The sequence below is a fragment of the Papaver somniferum genome, chromosome 1 (assembly GCF_003573695.1).
Source record: "Papaver somniferum cultivar HN1 chromosome 1, ASM357369v1, whole genome shotgun sequence".
Classification (NCBI taxonomy): Eukaryota; Viridiplantae; Streptophyta; class Magnoliopsida; order Ranunculales; family Papaveraceae; genus Papaver; species Papaver somniferum.
Genome location: NC_039358.1, coordinates 102,168,216 through 102,193,214, shown reverse-complemented (window position 1 = coordinate 102,193,214; position 24,999 = coordinate 102,168,216). Strand labels below are relative to the sequence as shown.

General features: G+C 37.0%; 4 protein-coding genes across 8 annotated transcripts; 2 read left to right on the top strand and 2 right to left on the bottom strand.

Moving 5' to 3' along the window:
* The first annotated feature begins 1,670 nt into the window (after positions 1-1,670).
* On the top strand, positions 1,671-10,805 carry LOC113295464 (cullin-4-like). The gene is made up of 17 exons (XM_026543803.1): positions 1,671-2,161; positions 3,490-3,605; positions 3,719-4,065; positions 4,391-4,571; positions 4,703-4,825; positions 4,929-5,216; positions 7,129-7,254; positions 7,430-7,531; positions 7,620-7,673; positions 8,673-8,779; positions 8,887-8,947; positions 9,031-9,162; positions 9,280-9,417; positions 9,501-9,581; positions 9,669-9,749; positions 10,196-10,276; positions 10,395-10,805. The coding sequence occupies exons 1-17, from the start codon at positions 1,840-1,842 to the stop codon at positions 10,506-10,508; spliced, it is 2,454 nt and encodes an 817-aa protein (XP_026399588.1). The 5' UTR covers positions 1,671-1,839; the 3' UTR covers positions 10,509-10,805.
* A 510-nt stretch (positions 10,806-11,315) lies between these two features.
* LOC113295474 (F-box/kelch-repeat protein At1g30090-like) lies at positions 11,316-13,553 on the bottom strand. 2 transcript variants are annotated; one of them, XR_003332845.1, is made up of 3 exons: positions 13,396-13,553; positions 11,577-12,966; positions 11,316-11,487 (listed from the first exon to the last, which is right to left on the bottom strand). XR_003332845.1 is itself a non-coding variant. In XM_026543808.1 (2 exons), the coding sequence occupies exon 2, from the start codon at positions 12,866-12,868 to the stop codon at positions 11,660-11,662; it is 1,209 nt and encodes a 402-aa protein (XP_026399593.1). In that variant the 5' UTR covers positions 12,869-12,966; positions 13,396-13,553; the 3' UTR covers positions 11,316-11,659. The 2 variants fall into 2 exon arrangements, 1 of the variants encoding a protein (XP_026399593.1); XM_026543808.1 differs by having other exon boundaries at positions 11,316-12,966.
* A 1,333-nt stretch (positions 13,554-14,886) lies between these two features.
* On the bottom strand, positions 14,887-17,213 carry LOC113295455 (DNA topoisomerase 3-alpha-like). 3 transcript variants are annotated; one of them, XR_003332843.1, is made up of 3 exons: positions 17,079-17,213; positions 16,477-16,680; positions 14,887-15,378 (listed from the first exon to the last, which is right to left on the bottom strand). XR_003332843.1 is itself a non-coding variant. In XM_026543795.1 (3 exons), the coding sequence occupies exons 2-3, from the start codon at positions 16,687-16,689 to the stop codon at positions 15,052-15,054; spliced, it is 540 nt and encodes a 179-aa protein (XP_026399580.1). In that variant the 5' UTR covers positions 16,690-16,789; positions 17,079-17,213; the 3' UTR covers positions 14,887-15,051. The 3 variants fall into 3 exon arrangements, 1 of the variants encoding a protein (XP_026399580.1); XM_026543795.1 differs by having other exon boundaries at positions 16,477-16,789; XR_003332844.1 differs by lacking the exon at positions 14,887-15,378 and adding an exon at positions 15,523-15,631.
* LOC113295441 (pyruvate dehydrogenase E1 component subunit beta-3, chloroplastic-like) lies at positions 17,207-23,479 on the top strand. 2 transcript variants are annotated; one of them, XM_026543787.1, is made up of 5 exons: positions 17,207-17,563; positions 17,650-17,759; positions 17,852-17,895; positions 22,287-23,295; positions 23,420-23,478. In XM_026543787.1, exons 1-4 carry the CDS (start codon positions 17,455-17,457, stop codon positions 23,257-23,259), a joined length of 1,236 nt encoding a protein of 411 aa, XP_026399572.1. In that variant the 5' UTR covers positions 17,207-17,454; the 3' UTR covers positions 23,260-23,295; positions 23,420-23,478. The 2 variants fall into 2 exon arrangements, with proteins under 2 accessions (XP_026399572.1, XP_026399568.1); XM_026543783.1 differs by having other exon boundaries at positions 22,287-23,479.
* Positions 23,480-24,999: the final 1,520 nt, after the last annotated feature.

Here is a 24,999-nt window from a genome sequence, read left to right as displayed (position 1 = left end):
CAAAAGTTCATCGATCTTTTATCAATACATGCATATCAACATATGAAGGAGATAACTTTTGACATCATATGGGACAATCATAGTTCACGGGCGCAAACACACATATCCCTTAATATATCGCAATATATAAAACCATAAAGATTAATATTTCAAATCATCTTCCAAACAACTTTTTAGAATTTAAGCAAATAAATCTAAAAACATTGCAAGATGAAAACGTTGGACATAGCTATGTGTAATCACAATAATGGCTATTCCAAACCCTAGTTATCCCTCTTAAACAAAAACAAGAATAAAAATTCTTTTAAGAAGTTTCCTAGACATTAAGATCTTTGAAAAAATTCTTGTCATCCCCGAACTCCTTGTCGTCAACATCCATTGGGATATATGGTTCATGGAGGAAGGAGTCAATACCAATGAACCTTCTTGGTTGAAGTTGTCGAACCAGGGCCTTCTGAATTTCCAGTGATCTTAAAACACAAGCCTTTATTCGATGAATCTCTTTTTTTGTCTGCTTCAACTCTTCAAGAACATCAGAAAACTTCTGAGAGTTTGAAGGAACAAATCTTGGCTTCCTCACATTCCTTATTTTTCTTTTCAAAGTTGGAGACAATGGAGATCTCTCTTTTTCCTTAGTGATTGATGGATTAACAATCGTATTGACATATTTTTCATCAGAAGACATGATGCTTGGAGTATCCGTTATAACCCCTTTTGTAACAGTGAAGTACCGTTTCTAATCCAAGAATTTGGTGTAGTGATAAATTGTTTCGAACTAAGATTACCAATGAACATCTATTGCTTAAATCATATTTCGAGATATTTAACAAGACAAGACAAGCTTGATTCGAATTTCTTATTTGTAATATAAATCTATTAGAAGTCACACGACATAGTCTCGTAAAGATAGAATGGTAATGCAAGTGAGTAAATATAATGGTTCAGTCTTCACATATATTTTGTGTTGATGAAGTTCTCCAAATGTCTTCGTCGATCTTCGGTCTTCGAGGGTTATTCAGTGATGTCTGATACTCAACTACAAACTTTATACCTAGCCCGAGACTTGACTTTAATATACTAGACTCAAGACATAGTCTCGTGCATCTAACATCGACAACAAGCTTGAGACAACAAAACTTGTGAGTTCGACCGCACAATGCTTAAACAGAGATTCTAAAATTAAAAAACACAAGCAGAAGCAGCGAGAAAAACCGGATCTGAACTGAAAAAAAAAGAACAAAAGTGAATTGATTTCGTCTATACTTATATGTTCTTTGCAGGAAGGGTAATTCTGGAAAATAAAAACTAGGCATCTGTTTATTCGCACGTGGGATGAATCGAGGATAAAACTTCTCATCCAAAATCATATTTTTGGACCAGCGAGTAAACAAGTCAAGTCGGGTGGATGGACCACTGATTAGGATTAGCCGGTAATTCCTAGGCTTGCTTTAGGTAAGAAAGTTACGGATCTAGTGGTAAACAAAGCCCATTTATCAATTCACATCACAACCGTCGATTTTTCCTCGAAAATCCAGCGTCACAAGCCCGATAAACATCAACGGAAGATCCCTAAGGTAGACCACACAACATATCAACCTTGGGTTCACTACAAGATGCGAAGCAAAGATATTACAGGAGAAATTTTTTAGTTTTGTTCATTACACTGTTGGCGTATACCCTAAAGAGCTCAGTAGGATCACATTATACTACTCCAGGTCCAGGCTCATCATCCCCAAAACCAAAACCAAAACCACGGGAAATGAAATAATAAGAAGAGGAAATAAAAAGAGAGAGATATTTTGTGTGATACCGATGATGCAGTAGTATTAGGTCTGATTGATGTCTCACCAAAAGCGCCCTTACTCTAACAACAGTGATTCAATCTCAGCAGCCATGAAAAAAGCTAAATCTCAAGCTATAAATTATTCGTCAACAGCAGAAAAGAATGGAATACGTTTCAATGATGATGATAACGATGATGAAGGTTCTAATCCAATGATTCTCGAAGATAATATTATTAAGAATCATGATATTCTTGGCGGTGCTGGTAGTAGTAGTGGTGGTGGTGGTGGATGTAGTCGTGCTATAGCTGCAAATTTGTCTAGAAAGAAAGCAACTCCTCCTCAACCTGCTAAGAAACTTGTTATTAAGCTTGTTAAAGGTATTTAATTTCAATTTTTTAGGTTTTATTGTCTAGGTTTTGGTTTGATTTTTATGTTAAAGTTACCACCTTTATTATGCCATTGTAAACCTAAATTATATGCTTGATTCTTGGGATTGACATTGTACAGATTTGCATGATTTTTGGATTTGAAAAATGGAATTAATAGGTTTAGGTTAGTAGTTAGACTGTATGTGTACACAAAATTTCTTAGGGTTTAGCTTAGGAATTGGCCTATTTCTTAGGGTTTAGGTTATCCTTTCTTAATTTTGGGTCTATTTGCTCAATTGAAAGCGTTTCTCCTACAATTGTTTCTTTCTCTCCTCTAATTAATCCTACCATAAGTACAGTAGTTTGCTAACGATCCACGCAGAAATGCCAGTAAATGTCTACCATAAGTACAGTAGTCTATGAGGGTTTTAATCAGTAAATGTCTCTTACAGGAGTTCTAGGGGAGCCAATTGTTTAGAGATTCAAGGGGGTATAATTGTAGGTTCTGAATCTTTTGTAGCCCCATTATCACGTAGAGGGTTCTGTTTTTGTCTACGATTTTGGCTCCTCATACTAACTAATCTTCAAATATATAAATATAGCTACTGCACCGTAAATGCTGCCACAGTTACCTGCTATTTTGCGAGTACAGTGGTGTCTTTTAAAGAAGCTATACACCCAAAAGTCAAAGCAGTTTGATTTATAAATATCCTTACCACTTGCTACAGACAAATACTTGCTTTATTAGGCGAAAATTGAAAACTAACAGTACAGATACATGTGACAGACGGATACTTGCAGTTCTAGTTATGCTATTGAATTGGGAGTACTTAGGCATCAGTTAGTTAACTTCAAATAGTATTTGAATCCTATCTAATCGAACTTGGTTATGTTTGATGCATAGCCTTGTGAAAAAAAGTTAGGTTTCATTCAAATTAATAAGTAGGTCAATTAGGTTATCTCAGTATGCGGGTCACGTGACTTTGACCCTCCTTCTTGCCTAAATCCATATCTTCTCTCAGGCGTTGAATATTTTTATTTAGTAGCATCTCTTTGCTGTAAGTGGGTAATTACTGTGCTATTGATCAAAGAAATATTTTGTTTTACAGTATGTATTTCGACTATGTTGGTTACTTGGACTGAAATGCTGTATATATTGCTAGTCTTTGTGGCTGTGAATGAGCAGACTTAGAACTTATCATAAAATCTAATTGGCCGTCCTTATTTTTTCCAATATAATTTTTTTTGGTTCAAAAGTTATAAACGCCATCATCTTAAAGTATTGACTAATGATGTCTAAAATGGTGAACTTGCCATCTCCTTTTGGTGCCACGTAGAAAAACCAAAGCTGCCAACAAATTTTGAAGAAAATACATGGGGAACACTGAAGTCGGCTATTAGTGCTATATTCCTAAAGCAACCAGACCCCTGTGACTCAGAAAAGCTTTATCAGGTAAGTCTTATCATCATATTTTCCCATTTTGTTCGGACTTTGAGTTCATTTTCAAAATTATAATGTATGATTTGGCTTTTATAAATTGCAACTGTCTTGTTTGCACTGAATAGGCTGTTTGCAATCTGTGTGAGCACAAGATGGGCGGAAATCTCTATAAAAAAATCGAGAAGGAATGTGAAGCACACATTTCCACGGCACTGCAAAATTTGGTTGACCAGAGTCCTGATTTGGTGGTATTCCTGTCTCTTGTGGAGAAATGTTGGCAAGATCTTTGCGACCAAATGTTAATGATTCGTGGCATAGCCTTGTATCTGGACAGAACATATGTCAAACAAACACCAAATGTGCGTTCATTGTGGGACATGGGGCTGCAGCTATTTTGCAAACATTTATCTTTGTTACCAGAAGTTGGGCATAAAACAGTCACGGGTCTTTTAAGATTGATCGAAAGGGAAAGGTACTTGTTAAATATTTAAGAATTCAAGTGGTTATGCAAGTGGCTAAGCTAGATATTTTGGATCTGCAATCTAGATAATCAAGATTTGTTAACATGTGTTAAGACATTGTAATTTTACTTTCCTTATTCTGATAAAATCCGCTTTTCTGAAAACACTATATAATGTTCCTTATCTTCTCTTGATCATCGAAATATATTAAGTAGTTTTAGGGCTTATATTAAGAAAGTCTTATGACTTATAATCTTTCTTTCCTTGGTAGGATCATAGAAAGGCCCTTTTTCAAATAGTTTTCTAACATGCGGCAGCACTGGTGTATTTGGGCAGATTAGGTGAAGCTATTGACAGAACTCTTGTTAATCATCTCTTGAAGATGTTTAATGCACTAGGAATCTACTCAGAGAGCTTTGAGAAACCATTTCTTGTGGGGACATCTGAATTTTATGCTTCAGAAGGTGCAAAATACATGCAGCAGTCGGACGTTCCAGATTATCTTAAGCATGTGGAGGTGCAAAATTGTGATTTCCCTTTCTGTTATATCTGATGATATCCAATTCTTACCACTATATTATTTCTGTAATTTATAATCTTGTAAGATCAATTGCTTACAATTTTATGACTTGTACATTATTCTTGCAGTTAAGGTTGCATGAAGAGCATGAAAGATGCTTACTATACCTGGATGCTGGTACAAGGAAGCCACTAATAGCAACTACAGAAAGACAACTTCTCGAGCATCATATATCTGCAATTCTCGATAAGGTCTGATTTTTGATTGGCATTCTAGTATCTTCTCACTGTCTTCTTATGTTAGTCTGGTTCTTGTGTCACTGGCTTATTAAACAATGCTTTATGATCTGAATAGGGTTTCACAATGCTTATGGATCGGAATCGCGTTGAGGATCTTCGAAGGATGTATGCGCTATTTTCACGGGTTAATGCATTTGAATCCCTAAGACAGGCCTTGAGTTCACACATCCGTGTTTCTGGGCAAAACTTTGTCATGGATGAGGAGAAAGACAAAGATTTGGTCTCCTCTCTTCTAAGTTTTAAAGCGTCTCTCGATATGATATGGGAAGAAAGTTTCTCTAAGAACGAAGCATTTTCTAACACAATTAAAGATGCGTTTGAACATCTCATTAATCTTCGTCAGGTTGGCATGATTTTCTTCTGTACACATAATTTTCGCTTCTGGTCTAGTTGCAATCTTCATTTCTTTTTGTTCGAAGCAAGTCTATCATATCATGTTACATACCAGTTTTTCTAGCTCAAATTTCTTGAATTTTTTATGTTTTGCTGAACTACATCAAGTCTCACTCAATTAGCAAAACCTAATTATTATAGCATTTATTTCTTTTTTGACCTTTTAATTAACATTAGGCTTATCTAAGCATTTTCGGTAAATGAACTTCTGGAGAAACAACTTCAATGAGGGCTTAGAAAGAACAATGATGAAACGTGTTTTCTTTAGGCTTACGAATATATCGGAATGCTTAGTATTTTTCTGATAATTTATGTCAAGAAATTAAAAAGTAAATTAAGTGAAATTAAAATTAATTCAAGTCTGAAATAGTAAAACTAAATCACCTCTCTTCTCTGAGAATCAGGACTATCTGACACCTAGTAGTATGTAATGCTTAGTATGAAATCCACTCGTTAATAGATGCTTATCTTAACTGCACTAAATATTAGCAATATTTGGTGTGAAACCCACTCGTAAATAGATGCTTATCTTAATTGTTCAAGGCCATTAGCCATATAATTTTATGATGAAGCGTAAATCTTAACACCTGTCATGAAATCTCTGACGAATATATCTGGTCATTTAATAGTTCGTGAAACATGTCTTTGTTTCCTCTGTCTGGAATATAAGAAGAATCCACCAGTATACTTTTATCAAATATTTTATATTGGAAGTGATTTTTTATATTGGAAGTGATTTGAATGTATTTTGTCAGAAAAGAAAAAAAGAAATTATATGGTGTTATTTTGACATTGCAAGTTGTTTCTGTTTCCAACTTATTTGCGTAATGCTATTGAACTGTGGATATGATATATGTGCTAGATAACTATGATGCATATTCCTGGAATCAGTGCCGCGCATGATGAGCTAGAAAAATTAAGCACGTGGGAACTTAGACACTTGTCTTGTCTCAGTGTTTATGTGCTTTGCTTCTAATCATAATACGTACCTTTTAGATTGGCTTAGAATAATATAGCCTTAAAGCACACACGATATGCTAGCATTCCTTTGTGAAAGTACCTGCTGAAAAGTGTGCACAAATTTCGAACAAAAGTGCCAGTGTGATGGCAATCAAAGTGGGACGTATTTGTTGCATAGTTTGTGGTCTTTGATGGTTTTGTTAGAAATGGTTACAACTTAAACTTGTCTGCTTTATTTTCAGTAAACTTTACATTCCTTACTCTAGATACTAGTTGCACTTTTGATCCACCAAGTTTTATGGGCATTATCGGACCTTTGGATTTAACATTGTTCCAAGATGCCACTCTACTGGGAACCAGACTCGATGAGAAGTGTTTCATGAACTAGTTAATATAGTATAACCATGTTGTCTCACTTTTTCTTTTCCCGTCAATTAATAAAGGATCTACCTGTCTGTGTGACTCCTTCTATCTCTATCGCATCAAGTAGGTTTGGGGTATAGACGGAATTCTTATGTAATACTATGCCATCTTAAGTTTCTGCAGTCTATCTTAATTTTGAATTCAACTATAATTGGGCATTCTCTTTAGAAATTTTCCTGGTGTTGATGAATTTAGTGCAGGAGAGTAGCATTTTACAACGTTTTGATTTGGCAACTATATTAGTTTTTCATTTATCATGGCATGTAACCTATTTTATTTGGGAACTACTTATGAACCAATTTCCATGAAATACAAAGGTAGTTATAACCAATTGTTGATGTTCTTCTTTTGAGATAAGCTCAGTTACAGCAGAGTCATAGTTCTTGTATTTCTTACAGTATCATCATCAGATGTCAGGGCTGTCTGTATTTGTTGTGAGTCTTTTGACCCAAGTTAATCATATTTTGCTCTCTTGATAGAACCGTCCCGCTGAGTTGATTGCAAAGTTTCTGGATGAGAAGCTTCGTGCTGGTAATAAGGGTGCTTCTGAAGAGGAGTTAGAAGGAATACTTGATAAAATTCTGGTTCTATTCAGATTTATACAAGTAAGTTGACTGTCTATATGAGTAATTTGACAAATGCATTACTTGCGAGAACAGTTAGATGATAAAAATCCGCTGCTGTATCTTTATTTGCTTCATTTAACATTTGTTTTCAGTATATCGTAGTTTACTTTCGGAGAGTCATAGGTTGGTTTTGTTTCTTACGTGGATTTTCTAGGGCAAGGATGTGTTTGAAGCATTCTACAAAAAGGATCTTGCTAAGAGGCTATTGTTAGGAAAGAGTGCCTCCATCGATGCCGAGAAGTCCATGATTTCAAAGGTGAAATACAATTTTGCGTAGCTAACCATTTTCTTATGTGAATTTGTTGTTTGTGATATCATATTAACATGTTCTGGCTCCTATTCAGCTGAAGACCGAATGTGGGAGTCAGTTCACGAATAAACTTGAAGGAATGTTTAAGGTAAGCGGCTTGTTGCATCTTATTAGTTAAATTCTCAGTAAGTATATCCTGTCTCCTAAGGTGGTAATAGTTGGGTTCTTCTGCTGCAAGCTCAACATACTAGTACTTCACACAATTTTCTCTGTGGAACTCCTCATCTTTCCATGATATTGCTGTACTTGCTATTGGCACACCTCACCTCACTGCTGAACATGGCTCGCTTGCAATAATGGATTTGGTTGGGCTACATGAGTTTTATGGTTGTTTAGTTACACTTCAAAAGATTTGGTTTATGTCATCCTTCTGCGTGCAAATAGATGTGCATGGTTGCTCAATGGAGGAAGACTAGACGTCTTTTCTATGTGACGAGAACATCGGGTGCGGCTGGGAACTTATCTTTTGGGAACTTGGATCTGGTGGAATATTGAGTGAATATGGATAGAGGAGAAAAGACTGAAGATGCCCTCTACCTTACACACTCTTAGAGGTTGAGATTGTCCTAAGAACTGGTCCTGCGGCGATGCATTTTCCTGGCGTCCTTGTATTCCTATTCTGGTCTTGTCTGTAGTTCGGAGTTCTAACACGACATGGAATCCCTTTGCCTACTAAATGCTAAAAGAGGATGCGTGTATATTGGGATAAGACATGGAGGAAAGGGTGACATCATGCTAGACATGACTTCGATATTTTCAACGCGATACATCTATGTTGTGTGAGGCGCTGGGCGAGGCGCCAAGCCCTTCACCTCTCCTCGCCTAGCACCTAGGTGTGCCTAAGGCGGCCAGAATAAATAAAAAATAATTATGGCTCACACAAGGCGTTCTATTAGCTAGCCCGTGCGCCTAGGAGAGTGCCTAGCTCGCCTTCCACAACATAGCGATACACTACTAAAGATATATTCCAGCGGAAATATGTTATATGTGAACTTATGTTATGCTTCTACAAAATCTCGTATTTTCTCTCGTGTCACTTCCTTTATGATCCATTTCTTATTTAAGATTTACTTCAATACTTTTGCAGGATATTGAATTATCAAAGGAGATAAATGAGTCCTTCAAACAATCGTCCCAAGCTAGGACAAAACTACCATCGGGTATTGAGTTGAGCGTCCACGTATTAACAACTGGGTGGGTTAAAGTTGTTATAGCTCATTTTTCTGGTTCTATTTCTATGCATCAGCAACACTTGAACTCCTTGAAGATATTGATTTGGTGTTTTTATGGCTGGTTTGCAGGTACTGGCCAACATATCCACCAATGGATGTCCGACTTCCTCACGAACTGAATGTCTATCAGGTTACTTTCACTTGCGCAAATATGTTTTTGGTTTTTTATTTTGATGATTTTTCAAGTCATTACATCATTTCTTGATGAAACAGGATATTTTCAAAGAGTTCTATCTGAGCAAGTATAGCGGAAGGCGCTTGATGTGGCAGAACTCACTAGGTCATTGTGTACTCAAGGCAAATTTTCCGAAGGGTAAAAAGGAGCTGTCAGTTTCTCTGTTTCAGGTATGTACAGTTTTTTTTAATCCGATAGTCGTTAGTTTCCATTTTCTTATCATCTTTTTATCTTGTGCACTAGTTCACCATTTTTTCTTTGTCTCTTGTGTGGTTAATTTCTTCCAGACTGTTGTTTTGATGCTGTTTAACGATGCCCAAAAACTTAGTTTCCAAGATATTAAGGATTCAACGGGTATCGAGGATAAGGAGCTGAGAAGAACTCTGCAGTCACTTGCTTGTGGAAAAGTTCGCGTACTCCAGAAGGTGGGTTGGATCCATTTGACACAGTATATAACTTGGAATTCATTTTCTTTGACTGATAAATGTGAGATCTGCGGTGCTTACAGTTTCCTAAAGGGAGGGATGTGGAAGATGGTGATTCTTTTGTTTTCCATGAAGAGTTTTCCGCACCTCTATACCGCATCAAGGTGTGCCTTCTGTCTTCATATTGAACAAAGGTTATCAGGCTTGAAGAACCAAAACATAACTGACATTACTAACTCTTGATGGGACAGGTAAATGCAATTCAGATGAAGGAGACAGTAGAAGAGAACACAAGCACTACTGAAAGAGTATTTCAGGATCGTCAATATCAGGTTGATCATTTGTTGTTCTTTTTCTTCCGCGTTTCATCTTTTGACTTGCATAATCTCATCGACTTCCAGTGTCGAGCCCTTTCAACTTGCATAACAAAAAAATCACCGGCTTAAATGTCTATATTTCTTACGTGGAACCAGAAGGGAATATTCAAGGTTATTATTTTTGGAGATATATCTTCATCGCATAGAACTCATTCACAGGAAGTCACAGTATCATAATCAAAGAACATTTTTAAGCAATGGCTTCTCGAACCTTAGAGCTGGATGGTTAAAGGTTTGGAATGTGAGCAATCATCATTCCGAAAATTCAATCTACTGATAACTCCAAGCACACTCTTTGTTAGACCCACACACTCTTTGTTAGACCGATTAACGATGTCACTCTGTAAATGGTTGTTAGTATGTTATAACCATCAAATGTACTTATACTTTGTTTGCTGCAGGTCGATGCAGCTATTGTTCGTATAATGAAGACAAGGAAAGTGCTAAGCCACACACTCCTGATAACTGAGCTCTTCCAGCAGGTAACTAAATGATCAATATTATTAACATCTTTTATTCGTTTTTTTTTCTTAATCTGAATTTCACAATCGGGTTGGACGGGGAAGAGACTGAGAATTGTTTTTTGTGTGGTTGAAACAGCTGAAATTCCCAATAAAGCCAGTTGATTTGAAAAAAAGGATTGAAAGTCTCATTGACAGGGAGTACCTAGAGAGAGACAAGAATAATCCCCAGATATACAACTACCTTGCATGATTGTGGCTTTAAGACTCTTTTCTTTTCCTTTTTTTCTTTTTCTTTTTCTTTTTCTTTTTTCCATTTTTTTTCCTCTTGTTATCTGTTTCCCTGTAAATGACGTAGGAGGGAAGTCTACCACCATCTTTCAATATTTACCAGATATCATCATTGTACAGGAATGTGTGCCTAGAATTTGGGTTGACGACGTTTGCATCTGTAAGCTGTAACGTATGTTTTCTCCTTGCAATTCCCATAAGTTTTCCATGTTAGTATGATGGTTTTCGAGGTCGAAAAGAATTTGAAGAAAATTTACAATGAATGGTAAATTATCATGGCAGTTGCAAGGTAGGGCATCATGTATTAAGTGATCGATATCAACATGATTGACATTTTCAAATGGACAAATGAAAGGGTGGGAGCCTGGGACAATTTATCCTCGGGTATTGCTTGATTAACAGTATTTAACTTCGGCCCTTGGCAATTACCAGCGGGATTTGATCTGGTGCCTGAATTGGTGGTATACTGGTATGGTACTTAAAAGCCTTGTCCGTAACAATATGCAGCCAACACTTTCAAACTCAGCTTGGGGGCTTTTTGAACTCAACTCTGCACTTGCAATCTTTTTTCCCTATACTACTAGATGTGGCTCAGAGCCTCAGCTGACTGAACAAGGAAGAACTTATCTGTTTGCCGTCAAAAGGCTGAACTTGTACTTGTACTGGTTCAGAGCCTCAGCTGACTGAACTTGTACTGGTCGTACCTAGTAAAACCAGACTGAAAAGGAAACTACAGAAGAATTTTGTAATGGTATGGAAAAACACTGGAGGTTGGAAATCCATTTGAGGTTTTATTTCTTTCTTGATGCCATAACACAAAGCGTACTCAAAAGAGCAAAACATACTCAAAAGGCTGTTTGCCGTTGAACAGACTGAAATCCTACTAATATTACAACTAGAAGGGACAGCTCTCACAGTCTTACTAGTTTAATAATCTGGACCATTGCTCATCAAACAAAAACTGAAATCCTACTAATATTACAACTAGAAGGGACAGCTCTCACAGTCTTACTAGTTTAATAATCTGGACCATTGCTCATCAAACAAAAACAATCCGGATCATTCAAACAGTAATCAAAGGATAAATATTTGATGAAGAATAACAATCAAATGCTAGGCGATAAGAACCTGAGAGCTTAACGGTTTTAGGTCGCAGAAACCTTTAGGTGCATCCACAACTTGCCACTGAACCAAGAATTTCTGATTAGTTTTTTCCTTCAACCTTGTTAAGTGGCCAATAGCAACATGTAGATTACAACCGACAATATAAATAATGCGACCTTCAGAATTTACAGAAAACGGCTTACATATCTGTTCAGGTACTGGTGCGCCGGGTACTGTTTCCCAAGAATCAGTCTCCATCACATATACTTTTAATTTCATCCTCTCATGCTCCGAAACTACAAACAGATGCCCATCAACAACAACACCTGAACCTGTCCAACCTTCTCTTAATCCGGCAGCCATAGTTTCCCACCTGTCAGATTTGGGGTCATACACTTGACCTCTAGGAGAGAATAGGAAGGGCCAAAGCCAACCTTCAGTAACCAAAAGCTTGCCATTTAGAACTGTTGCATCGTAAGACGCCATATGAGCTCCCATATTTGCAATGGGATGCCACTGGCCGTCAGTCGGGTCTAAAACCTCTGCTGAATTGAGCTCAAGCAGATCGGCACTGTTTCCACCAGCAACATAAACACATCCATCTATAACTCCACTTGCAAAAGTTGATCTGGCCGTGAGCATTCGGTTCATCACACTCCAACGATTTTTATGTATTTCGTACTTCACGACCAAATCAAGAGGACAACCCATATCAGAAGTCATACCACCACAAACAAAGAGAGTTCCTTCAAAGGGGATAGAGATACACCTCAGCCCATGAGGACAGTCCCGGTCCTTGCTTGGCATTGGTGGAATTGTGTGCCAAGAAAAACTTGTAAGGTCTAGAACTTCCCATCGAATCTTTCCGGTGCATTTATGGAAGGCGAATATAAAGAGCCAGGGATCTTGAAAACCTAACTCCTTCCTTTGTGTGAAGAATCGTTCTTTACTTCCTAGAAGCAGATGCCAACTCTTGCAAACAGCTCTGCAGGATGAGTGACTTGCAACTGGAACTCGAAGAAGGCAGTTAAGTGCAATATCATCAGGAAGACCAGGAATTAAGGGTTCTATACAAGGTGAGAATTCTGATTCTGATGTTTGGCTTGAGAGGGAAGAGGATTGCCATGCTGCTAACCTAAACTTGGGAGATAATGTGATTTGGGAATCCCCTAATTTCTGCACAGGAGCTTGGTGTGCTGAAACTCGAACACGCTGCATCTTTAACACTGAACACAAAAATATTCAGTCTATTCCCTAAATTCTGTCTGTATCATTCTTCCATTCTCCACTTGCTCAACAAAAACACAGGTTTTCAGCTGCATACAAAATACGAAAGAAATCAACATTTCCCCACTCCCCAGATAACAAAAACAAAAAGAAATTCCAAAGATACTCTAGAGACAGATTATTTTCTCCTTTATAGTTCTTCACCCCTAAAGACACTGCCTACCTTTTGCCTTTTTTTTCCATTGTGAAAAGGCTATTCGGGGATTCACTATCAGGCAACCAACATTCAACCCAATTTTGGAAAAAGAAACAAAAATAAAGTAAAGATTTTTTCTATTATTCATATTTTAAACCCAGACAGACAGAATCAGTAAAATACAGATAAAAGTAACAGAAGAAAAAACATACAAGGATACTTTCTGAAGCTTCAGAGAAAATGATAGAAATGATGAAATTAAAACATAGACAAGTTGAAAAAGAGAACCCCAAGTTTAAGATTTGGAGATTAGAGAGCTGACCTTGGTTAGATGATGATCATGATGATGAAGATGATTGCTTTCTTTCCCCCCCTCTCCCTCTGTCGGTATTAATATTCTTTGGATAAGCAAGTCTATAAAAAAAGAAGAATGAATAAATTATGGCTTTTTCAAAAATTACACCTTTCATGAGGAATATATGAATTCGTGTAAGCTACCCAGTGTATTGAGTAAGTACAGATGCTGAGGAATAAGTGTCAACCACAGGATCAATATGGTAGGTGGGTTCAACCGTCGAGATTGGCAAGTGGTGGTTGCAAGGTATCTGTCCCCTTCATTATTAATGAAATTTGTTTGTTTTGTTTTATTTTCTTGGGCTGAAATTATGAAATTTGCTTAGAATGGGTTAAATATCTAAGTTTGACAATTAGCTTCTTTGACAGAATAGATTATAATCTTCCCCTAAAATTAATTTTGACTTTATTGACCTTATTTGACGATGAATAATACACTGATGCCATTACAGACAACTACCACAAAATTGCTGCAGCTAATTATCTTTCAACCATGTAATATCTATTTATTTCCAGCAAAGAACATTAGCTTAGCAACTTAAGTGTGATGTTTCAGAAGGAACATCTTCAATTAGTAAGGGTAATCAATCACCGAAACTGTTTTAATCGCTCAAGAAACAATCTTGTTGGGGTTGATAGTCAATGTAAACAAAAAGAAAGCAATCTATAAAAAAAAAAGAAAAAACATACTAAAGTCTGTTTGGTACAGTTTTCAAAAACAGTTTTCTGTTTTTAAAAACAGAGAAAACGGAAAACAGGAGAAAACGCGTTTGGTAGGACATTTTCAGAAAATGTTTTCTATTTGTTTTCTGTATTTGAAAACAAAAAAATAAAAACAACAAATTATTGTTTTATGTGTTTTCTCTTTTTTTTATTTTTTGTTCATTCTTCTTCTTTTTAGAACAAAGTAAGAGATTGGGGAAATGACTACTAGTGAGTCATGACCAGTATCACTATCTCTTGGACGAGTCTTTACATTTGATATGATTTAATTCATTTTCCATGATTTCCAAAAACAATTTTTTATCCTACCAAACAAATTTTAGAAATGAAAACAAAGGAAAAAGGGTATGTTTTTGAAACAGTAGAAAACTATTTTTAAAAAATGTACCAAACAGACTTGTCTATTGGTAATAATCCTAGTGTAGCCTCTGCACTTGCGATTCCCCAAGGTATTTATTCAACCGGATGGTTTCTAGATTCAGGTGCATCCAATCACATGACATTTAATTCACGGTATTTTGAGAAGTTACATTCAATAATAACCCCTAAAATACATACTGCTGATGGTTCGGAATTATTGGCAACTCAGATTGGATTGATTAAATCCTCAAACAAACTGTGTGCCCCAGATGTACTTCTAGTTTAAGTATCAGTGACGCTACTGCAATTGCAATCAATATAAATGAAACAACTCCAAAGCTATCTACTTGAAAGGTTTGTTACAAAACATGCCCTACACCATCTTCAGCTTTCGTGGGCTACCGCTAATCAATTTATGATTTCAAAAACATAAAGAGAGTAAAGTCTCATACAACACTACTGAATGAGATGAGCAACAGTCAGTCAGTCATGCATTTTAAAATCCCATCTACTGCATATACAACTTGGTCAGAGCAGCCTGTCAAATAAAATTTCTTAACGATAAGGATTGCCCTGCTGCCAAGCCTTCTGTTATCAAATCAGTAATGGTAGCAGAAGCGGTCCACATTAAAACAAGTATCACTTGATCCACTGAAGTTTTCGCTGGGTCTAAGTTACTTGTTTGGTTATAAGTATAAGATGCTGCTGCTGAAGCAGAATTCCTCCCTACATTGAATGAAGAGCGAACTGGACTCTGACCACTTGCAGCGCTATAGCTTTTGTTGTTTGCATTGTCGAAGTAACTTGTGCGGTGACCTACTGCTAAATTCTGCTGGATACACCATTTGAAAAAACCGCACGGACTCCCCTATTCCAATGAAAAGATTTGAAGTACATATTACTAAGTAATTTTATGTGAACCATTAATAAGGAATATCAAGTTTATGTCATCAACAAGAAGGAGACTGTACGTGCAAATTACATCTTCATGGACAAGCAGAGATGCCCATAAATAGGTATAGAAACTTGCTACTTTACATATTAAAAAGCCATGAGTTTTGTAGCTAGTCTGGTATTTAACAAATGCCGAAGCTGGGTGTTGTTTCTGCATCTATTTGCATCTAAGAAAACAAGTATATAATTAGTACAAAATAAGTGACCATACAAATTACAAAAAAGCTATGTTATTCCAAAATTTAGAGAGAGATAAAGAGCTATGTTATTCCAAAATCTAGAGGCAATACCTAATGCAGGAAGCAAACTATGCGGCATAAGCATCCGATATCAGTGTGTTCTACATGCCTCTTTCAGTTCTTGTAATTTATATATTTTCTCATGCCATGCATATACAGTAGGAGTCCTGCTATCTGTATAGACTGAATGAGAGACTGCTTATTCTTTGTTCATCCAGGGTTTATGAATTGACTAGACAATTTATAAATCCACACTGGATTATTTATAAACTAGATAAGCCAAAGCTTAAAGAAGCCCAGGAGCTTATCAACAAGTACAATAGCAAAGAAATAGGTATACGGCGGGGATACATGGATCTATTTCTAAGGTTTTGTCCTATTTACTATACTTCATTTCCATTTTTTTCTCAAATAGCATTTGTGAGGCTTACTACAAAATGCCCAGGCATAAAAAAATAAGAGTACTTTAGAATGTTTTGGTTGTGAAACTGACGAGAAAAACAAGGTTTTCATTCTGCCTAGTTAATAATAACTTGGTATCAGCATTTTCCAGGATTGACCCTAATGTTTTAATGGAATATCAAACCGAGATTTTTAAACTAGCGGTTTGGATGACCAATTTGACAGGTCATAACTGAAAAGATTCAAAGGAAGGCAGTTAGATATGATATGGTAAACAGTGATATGCAAGATGAAACATAAATCACATAATAGCATCTAGTGGAGACCCTCTACGAGTGCACCAGAGGTTTAGAGTTGTACACTTCACATACCTGATTAGGACAACGATAGAACTGCCGGCCAACATTCTGTCCAGTCTTTGCTGTCAGAACTAAGCAGGAACCAACACCGCACAGGCATGGAAGATCAGCAACTGAAGTATTTGACGCAGACTCCTGGACCCTACTAGAGTAACTAGACGTAGGAGTTGCTGACAAATTGTCACACCACTCAAAAAATCCACAGCCTCCATTTTCCTGGTCCATCAAAATGCCATTGAACCATACTTGAATGAATATATATTCGAAGCAACACAGAGATTATATATGTATGCTAAGTTCCTCATTGGGTAGCCCAAGCAATACCCTGATAATAGGGAGAAGATACAAACAAGTAACATCATATACAAGTTAATACACAAACTAATAAAACCTATGATTCCCTTTCATCTTTTAAAAATTTACCGAATCAAGAAAATAGAAGATGAAATACTTGGGGTCAAAGTGAATGAGATTTCAGTGTCACAGATTCTATAAACAGTTTCCAAGTTCTAACCCATACATTCCCAATAAACGAATCCATAAAATTAAGATCATCAATAAATTTCTAGGGCATCAAATCACAGAAAGACAAAAAGAAGAAAAACCCTAGTTACCTGGATTTTTCACAGTATTAGCATTTAGCAGTAAGAATTAAGCAATTTCCAGAACCACAGGGACAAGATTTCTCAACCAGATTATTATCATTTGAAGAGTTATTTTCTCCGCCTACTCGTGTTAACCCAGTGAGTCCAGTTCTCTCGATTTAATCGTCAAAACCAAATTTTTTATAAGCAAAATTTCGAACTACTTCACACCCACCCAACACAAGACACAACACACAACGAACGTTGCCTCAGTTTCTCCGCCTTTTCTCTCTCTCTCTCATCCCCATATAAACTCTGTCTCTGTCCTTCTCCCCTCTGAATCTCTCGTTTCCTCGCATTGCTCTCTCTTTCCCAATTCTCAATTTCTCTTCTCTTAGAAAAGAAAATGGCAACACTTTTACAAGGAATCGGAGCCGCGGCTGCTTTATCCTCAACTTCTTTGGATTCCAAGAGATTTGAGGTTTCTTCTCTCAAATCCCTTCCAATTCAAACAGGTTCTATTCCTCTCATTCTAAACTATGTATTTGGGTCTGGGATCTCTGAGACAGACTTATCATTTTGATTTTTGTTTGAATTGCAGCAAGGAAAGGAAGGGTTTTTGCTATCAGATCTGATTCTAGAGATATAACTTTGGGATCATCTAACAACAAAGCTCGTTCTTCACCGAAATTGGTTGCTAATGCAGTTGCAGTTACACATCTCAACTTATCTAATTTCTTTCTTTTGAATTTGAATTTTAAGTTTTGTGGATGTTGAATTTGGTTTTGTTATTTCCTTTGTAGACTAAGAATGAAGGTTCCACTGCATCAACCACATCTAAACCTGGGTAAGGCTTTCATTCCTTTCATTTATTCATTGTATATGCATACGTTTTCATTTTGTTTGAAATTCTGCAATTTAAACCAATTTATCAAGTTACTCAAATGTTGATGGAATGAGAAGTGTACAACTTAGATCGAATAGCCTAAATGGATAAGTGTACTTACTTAAGTCTCGAGCCATGTTGACGACGCACTTAGTTTAAAGTATTTCTGATTGCTACGTTATATATCATCTGAATTGCACATTTACCTCTCTTACGAGTCTTACTTAATATCAGCTGTATTGATGCGAGATGCTAATATCATCTGAATTGCACATTTACCTCTCTCACATTTACCTGTCTTACTTAAATGAATTAGGGATGTGAGACATTGATGCGAGATGCTAACTCGTGTTGTACAGTCATGGTAGTGTACATTGATTGGCTCTTGATTTACCCCTGCTTCTGTTGATTTAATATCAGCTATACATGTATCTTATTTGAATGTTAGTTTTTTATCCATTTTTGTTTTTCTTTGTGTACGTTTCTTTTATTTCTTGAGTGAAGTTGTTGAATTTATTATATGGGGTTTGAAAATGTTGTCCAAAACAATATCTAATCCTGAAGTATATGTTGTTGACTGGTTTTATTCATGACCACCAAAATCTTTTTCGTTCATATAGTTGAAAACACTGACATCTTATAAGACCGTCAATAGAAAATAGCCAACAAGCTAGTGGACAAATTTGAAACATTCAAGTCAGCAGAACAGCTGGAGCCTTAGCGTTCATGGAAAATTGAATAGACAATGGAGATCACATAATTATTATGTTATGTTGTCCGAGACTTTGAGTTAGTGCCTTAGTTACCAGGAGCGGGAGCGCGGTCGGGAACAATGTAGGTGTAGACGATGTAGGTTGAGGTGTAGACAATGTAGGTGTTGTCTCTTGACTCTCTTCAGTAAAATAATTACTTGCTTCAATATCTTCGTTTTGCTCTCTTGCTTGTATGACATCAATAGCTTCCTCAATATTATTTTCTTCCGGGTTCACATCCCAATTCCTATACTGAGCTTCATAATCTGCTCTCTGCCTCGCAAGTAGACGTTGATTGTAATGTACGTACACAAGTTTTTCAGCCCTATCGGCGCATAGTCTATTTCTCTTTATGCTATGAATGTAGCTGCAGGTGCTCCAACACCTCTCCACGCAAGAGGTGTTCACACCTTGAGATAACACTCGCATAGCTAATGCATAAAGTTCCGGTGCTCCTCCACCGTATAGACCCCACCACTGCTTTGCACTCAGCCTCGCTCTATCCTCAACAGCTTGTGGGCGAGCAAAAACTCCTCCATTGCTTACAAAGTCACTGATTTGTTGTCTTATCGTTGCAGCTTCTTGTGGTGATGAAATCATCTTGTCTATTGCCGCCAAGTATCCATCTTGAACCTCGATATCGAAATTCGGTTTCTTTCTACTAACACCACCCGGGGCTGGTTTCATTAGCCACGAGTGTGTGTAATACTTAGGGACAAGTATATACGCCAAACAATGCAATGGGATATTCATTTTATCCCATCGCTGGACTACAATTTGCTGAATTATGTCATAACTAACACCATCATCTGCTAAAGTGTCTTGTAACATACCTAGCATTGTATCCATTTGTTCGTACGCTTCTCCTATAACAGCCTTTTCTGAATCTGAAAACCTGAGTATCATATAAATCGGCTCCATTATTTTCAACACCTTTTCCGCATTACTCCAAAAGTTTCCATTCAAGATAATTGCAGTGATTTCTTCATGGTCTGCTGCATTTACGGGCTTTTTGATCTCTTTCCATTCTTCTGATAGTACCATGGCTATTAGACTAGCCCTTTCCTTGACAAGCCGAGATAGCACGACAAAATGGAATCCAAACCTTATCTTTTTAGATTTGAGAACCTCTAAAGTTGAGAACTTCTTAAACAGAGAAAGACATTGAGAATGATTCCTTATGAACTTCACAATATCTTACCTTTTGTATATGTTTCTTTAAAAAAAGAAACAGCCGGTTCCTTGAATTTTTCTATGTCCTTCATTAACAGGTTCAGTGTGTGTGCTAAACATCCGGACCAAAAAATATGTGGATACTTTGCTTCTATGAGTGCTCCAGCATACTTGCAATTTGCGGTGTTGTCTGTGACGACTTGCACAACAACCGAAGGTCCAATCTCTTCAATTGCTTTCAAGAGTATCTCAGCTATGTTTTCTCCGGTTTTCTCTATTCCTGAAACATCATGTGCACTTAAAAACATCGCCTTGCCGTCTGATACTGCCATAATGTTTATTAAAGATGCATTTTTGATGTTAGACCAACCATCAGAAATAATAGAAACTCCATGAGTATGCCACTCATTCACTAAAGGATTTAGAGCTTGTTTTACCAAGGTCTGCTCCTTGTCTAATAAAGAGGTTCTGACCTTTTCACAAGAGGGAGATTTATATCCTTTTGGTGTTTGATTAATGGCAGATACCATATCTGCCCAAAATGGAGATCTAAGAACATTCAAGGAAATTCCATTTACATACAGACACCTTGCAATCTTTTGATCAACATCATCTCTACTGTTTCGATGGAACATTTTATCGACAACACTCTGAAATAATGAATTACTTTGATCCATGTTAATGCTCGTGTGCTGATTCTGACTTGTACTTGAGTTAGGCAACATGAGCTTTTTCGTTTTAGCACTTTCTCCAAACATTCTTCTTGCAGTAAGTTCCTCTTGTTTTAACATCTCCATCATATCTTTTGTAACTTTAGTAAATAATGATATACCCTGATTTTTCTGCCCTGGTATAACACCAATCAAGTGCTGACGAACCCTTGTATAAGACCCTACCTAAGGATCCACCCTGCATCCAAAGTTACATACAAACTTCTGTGCTCCACCACCTCCCTTACCACCATCTTCCTTCCCAACTTTTGTTACATATTTCCAGAGAGGAGTAGAAGATGGTTCTTCAACCTGGTCACCATCATCAACTTCCTCTTCTAAGTTAATAACTGGGCTTACAGAACCGTCCATGGCAGAAAAGAAGAGAAAAAATCAAGAGACAGAATATTATCTTTTTGTAGAGAAGAAAATGAAGAGGCGGATTTTCTTTTTCTGCTGGCATTGAACAATGAAATGGGTTTTATTGATGTCTGATTGGCTTCTAGGTCTTTCTTGAGTGATTAAAAGTCAAGTTTGTTTTGGTATTAATACCAAAAGACTTGGGTACTGTAGACTTTAAACTTGGAAATCGTAGTCATTTATGAGAAACGTTCCTCACAAGTTAGGAACGCGTTCCTCACGTGTTAGGAGCGTGATTTTCGCGTGTTAGGAGCGCGCTACCGTCACGAATCTCGCTGAGGAGCACAAATTCGCGAATTTCAGTGAGATTCGTGATGCCTGTTCATGTTCCTGGGAACTAAGGTTAGTGCTGTCAACAGTTTATGATGTGGAAGAGTGAAGATATTGTATCTGCATTGCTACATACATAAAGTACCACTTTTGCGGTAGTAACAATATATGCAGTGAATGCTTCTAGCATAAACAACTTTTTTGGTCAAACCTAGCATGTTCAGAGAGTTTTATTAGTTGTCGTTACTTAGTATGGAAACTGAGCAATGAGTAAAGCCTGTCCTTTCCATTCTCCTGACACTTTCTTGCAACTACGAGTCCCACCTTTTGGGAAACATGTGAAGAGTCTAATTAAGTCAAGATTTTCTCTGTGGTTCAAATGATTTCCCAATTCTCATAAGCTAATTGGAGGCATAATTATCGCAAAATTAGCCGATATCATATGGTTCAATTAATCATTTAATTGTTACTTCTAAATCTGCTCGTAAGCACAATGTTATGCAAATAAACATCTATTGCTTTTGCTTTCTTAACATTATACCTCAAAATCAGCTAATACCACATGTTCACATTGTTGAATTGACCACTTATTTTCTTTTTTATAAAGAACTGGAAAATGTAGTACCTCAAGAAAGAATATTTACATCAGCAGTTCTTAAGCAGTTTAGAATTTGCTGTTTGCTATAGATTGATAAGCTCTTATACATTTGGACTTGGTGAAACAATACTTCTATTAACATGAGACACTTTAGTAGTATAATCAAAAAATTCAATTGACCACTTAGCCTTGCTTCTAATATCTGCTTGTAAGCACCATGATAGCATCTTTTCTTTTTTACTTGTTGATTAATTTATCTAGTAATTTAATTAAAAGATGTATGCACTTAAAAGTGTATGTTATTATGGTCATATACTTTGACCTTTGCCTTTTGAATTCCATCCGGGAGTTTCTATATATTGTCTGGAGCTTTCCTACTGTAACTTCGGCTAAGGTTAATCAAACTCTTTACTTGTTTATCAACATTAGGCATGAGCTGTTACTTTTTGAAGCCCTCCGAGAAGGCCTTGAAGAAGAAATGGACAGAGATCCAACAGTATGTGTTGTGGGGGAAGATGTTGGTCACTATGGAGGCTCTTACAAGGTGACCAAGGGCCTAGCCACAAAGTTTGGAGATCTTAGGGTTCTTGACACTCCAATCGCAGAGAACTCTTTCACAGGAATGGCTATTGGGGCTGCCATGACTGGCCTACGGCCGGTTATTGAAGGAATGAACATGGGTTTCCTTCTTCTGGCTTTCAACCAAATTTCCAACAACTGTGGAATGCTACATTATACCTCAGGTGGCCAATTCAAAATTCCAGTAGTCATCCGTGGGCCTGGAGGTGTAGGACGCCAGCTTGGAGCAGAACACTCACAACGTCTTGAATCATATTTCCAGTCGATTCCTGGAATTCAAATGGTTGCTTGCTCAACTCCTTACAATGCCAAGGGATTAATGAAGGCTGCTATCCGAAGTGAGAATCCTGTGATTCTCTTTGAGCATGTTCTCTTGTACAATCTCAAGGAGAGGATCCCAGATGAGGAATACATTTGCTCACTAGAGGAGGCTGAGATGGTGAGGCCTGGAGAACACATTACGATTCTCACATACTCTCGCATGAGGTACCACGTGATGCAAGCGGCGAAAACCTTGGTTAACAAGGGTTATGATCCCGAAGTAATTGATATTAGGTCATTGAAGCCATTTGATCTTCACACCATTGGAAACTCAATTAAGAAGACTCACCGTGTTCTGATTGTTGAAGAGTGCATGAGAACTGGTGGAATTGGTGCCAGTTTGACAGCGGCAATTAATGAGAATTTCCATGATTATTTGGATGCCCCTGTTATCTGTTTGTCTTCACAGGATGTACCAACTCCGTATGCTGGGACATTGGAGGAATTCACTATTGTCCAGCCAGCCCAGATTGTTGCTGCTGTAGAGAAGCTCTGCCAGTAATTACCCACCACAGCAACAGCCGCAGTGTAGTTTCTGGTAAAGATTTTTCTTTCTTCTTTTTGGAAATTTCCCTTTAAATATGTCCCTTTACAGCTTGTTCTTAGTGACAATTTTCTTTTCTTCTTTATTTTTGTGATGAAGTTTCATTTATGGTGATTAGGTTTGTTCGTAACTTATTATTGAAATCAAGTTGAAGGTTTTTCTTCAGTTATTGCTCAAACATGGGTTCATTGTTTCTTTCATTCTTCATCTCCCCCTACTGCACTTTAGAGTAGGGAAGGGATCTGTTGACACATGAAATGGTAATTGTTCATTCATTGTTCCTAATATATTGCACTGTCTGTGGGTTTGGAAACAATCAAAATCATGAAATGATCATCAGCCTTTCAACCACAATTTGCTGTTAACTTTGAAAGCCTAAAGATATAAAGACATGTAGTCAGCTGCCACCAAATCAATGTTCTTGAGTTATTTCTTTCCATAAACCCAATGTTCTTGAGTTATTTCTTTCCATAAACCCAATGTGCTTGAGTTAAAGTTACTCTGATTGGGTTGATTCTAAGAACTAAATGGTTGGCAATCTGATTGCTGATTTTCCAGTATTCCCTGGCATTTGTATCTTCCTACTACAACGATCATCATCAGGTCAAATAAGCTGTAGTAAATTGACCATTTTGCCTACGGGTTGTGCAGGCCGGCGTAAAAACTATGTCCAACTTTCGGGAGTTAACATTGTCTCCTACCAACTTTCGGGAGTTAACATTGTCTCCTACCCAACCCGGTACTTGCTACTGGAAACGGGTTTCGGTCTTTGGTCTTTTGGAAAGAGATTCTAACATTGTGATACGTAATGAGTTAAAAAACTCTACTCTTAAAAATAAGCTTATTTTCTTATTTTGGTATGTCAAAAAAATAGGCTTGTTTCCATATGTGAAAAGTCAAATATTATTAGTATGATTTTACTAGTATACCCATAGAGGGACCACTTCTCTCTCCCATCTCTTTTATAACAAATGAGTGGGGACCAAAGATAGATTAAGAAAAAACATGAAAAAAAAATGGCTACAATGATTGATTTTCTTAATTTTTGTGAAAACCAAACAAACCTATTTTTTAGAAATCGAGGGAGTAATTTTGTTTCATGCAAGATAAACTCGGTCAATTTTGCATTTTTGAAAATGTAGGCTAATGTCAGGGAAACATGAGAACGAGACTGATCCGAAATATCATTCAAAATTGATCCTTCTTGTTATTTGAAACACTCCTACATTTTACATTTAGAAATGGTGGACTCTTTGATGAGTGATCGACATACGTTGGAGGAAATCTTAGGGAGATTTGGATCCAAAAAGTAAATAAGTACCTAACTGCACGATTAACTTCTGATTACCTAACTTTATTGAGATATACTCACATGTTTTTGTTTGGTTTATAATCACAAATAGAAAAAGATTATCACATGTTTGTCATTTATACGTTACATACATAATTTATCATTGTTGTTGTACTCTTGTGGTGCTTCATTTGGTTGCTGTCCGTTCTCACCTAAAACCGGTGCTCATCGTCATAATCGTTCCATCTATTAGCACGTCGACTTTTAGCTTTCCCATGGCGGAAATTACTCAATTTTAATGGTCGTTTTTTTTAATGGAACGAAAGTAGATTTGTTAATAAGTAAACTTAGTTTATTACAGTTCTAACTATATGGGTGAAGGTAACCCCGTTTCTACCATCGAGAAT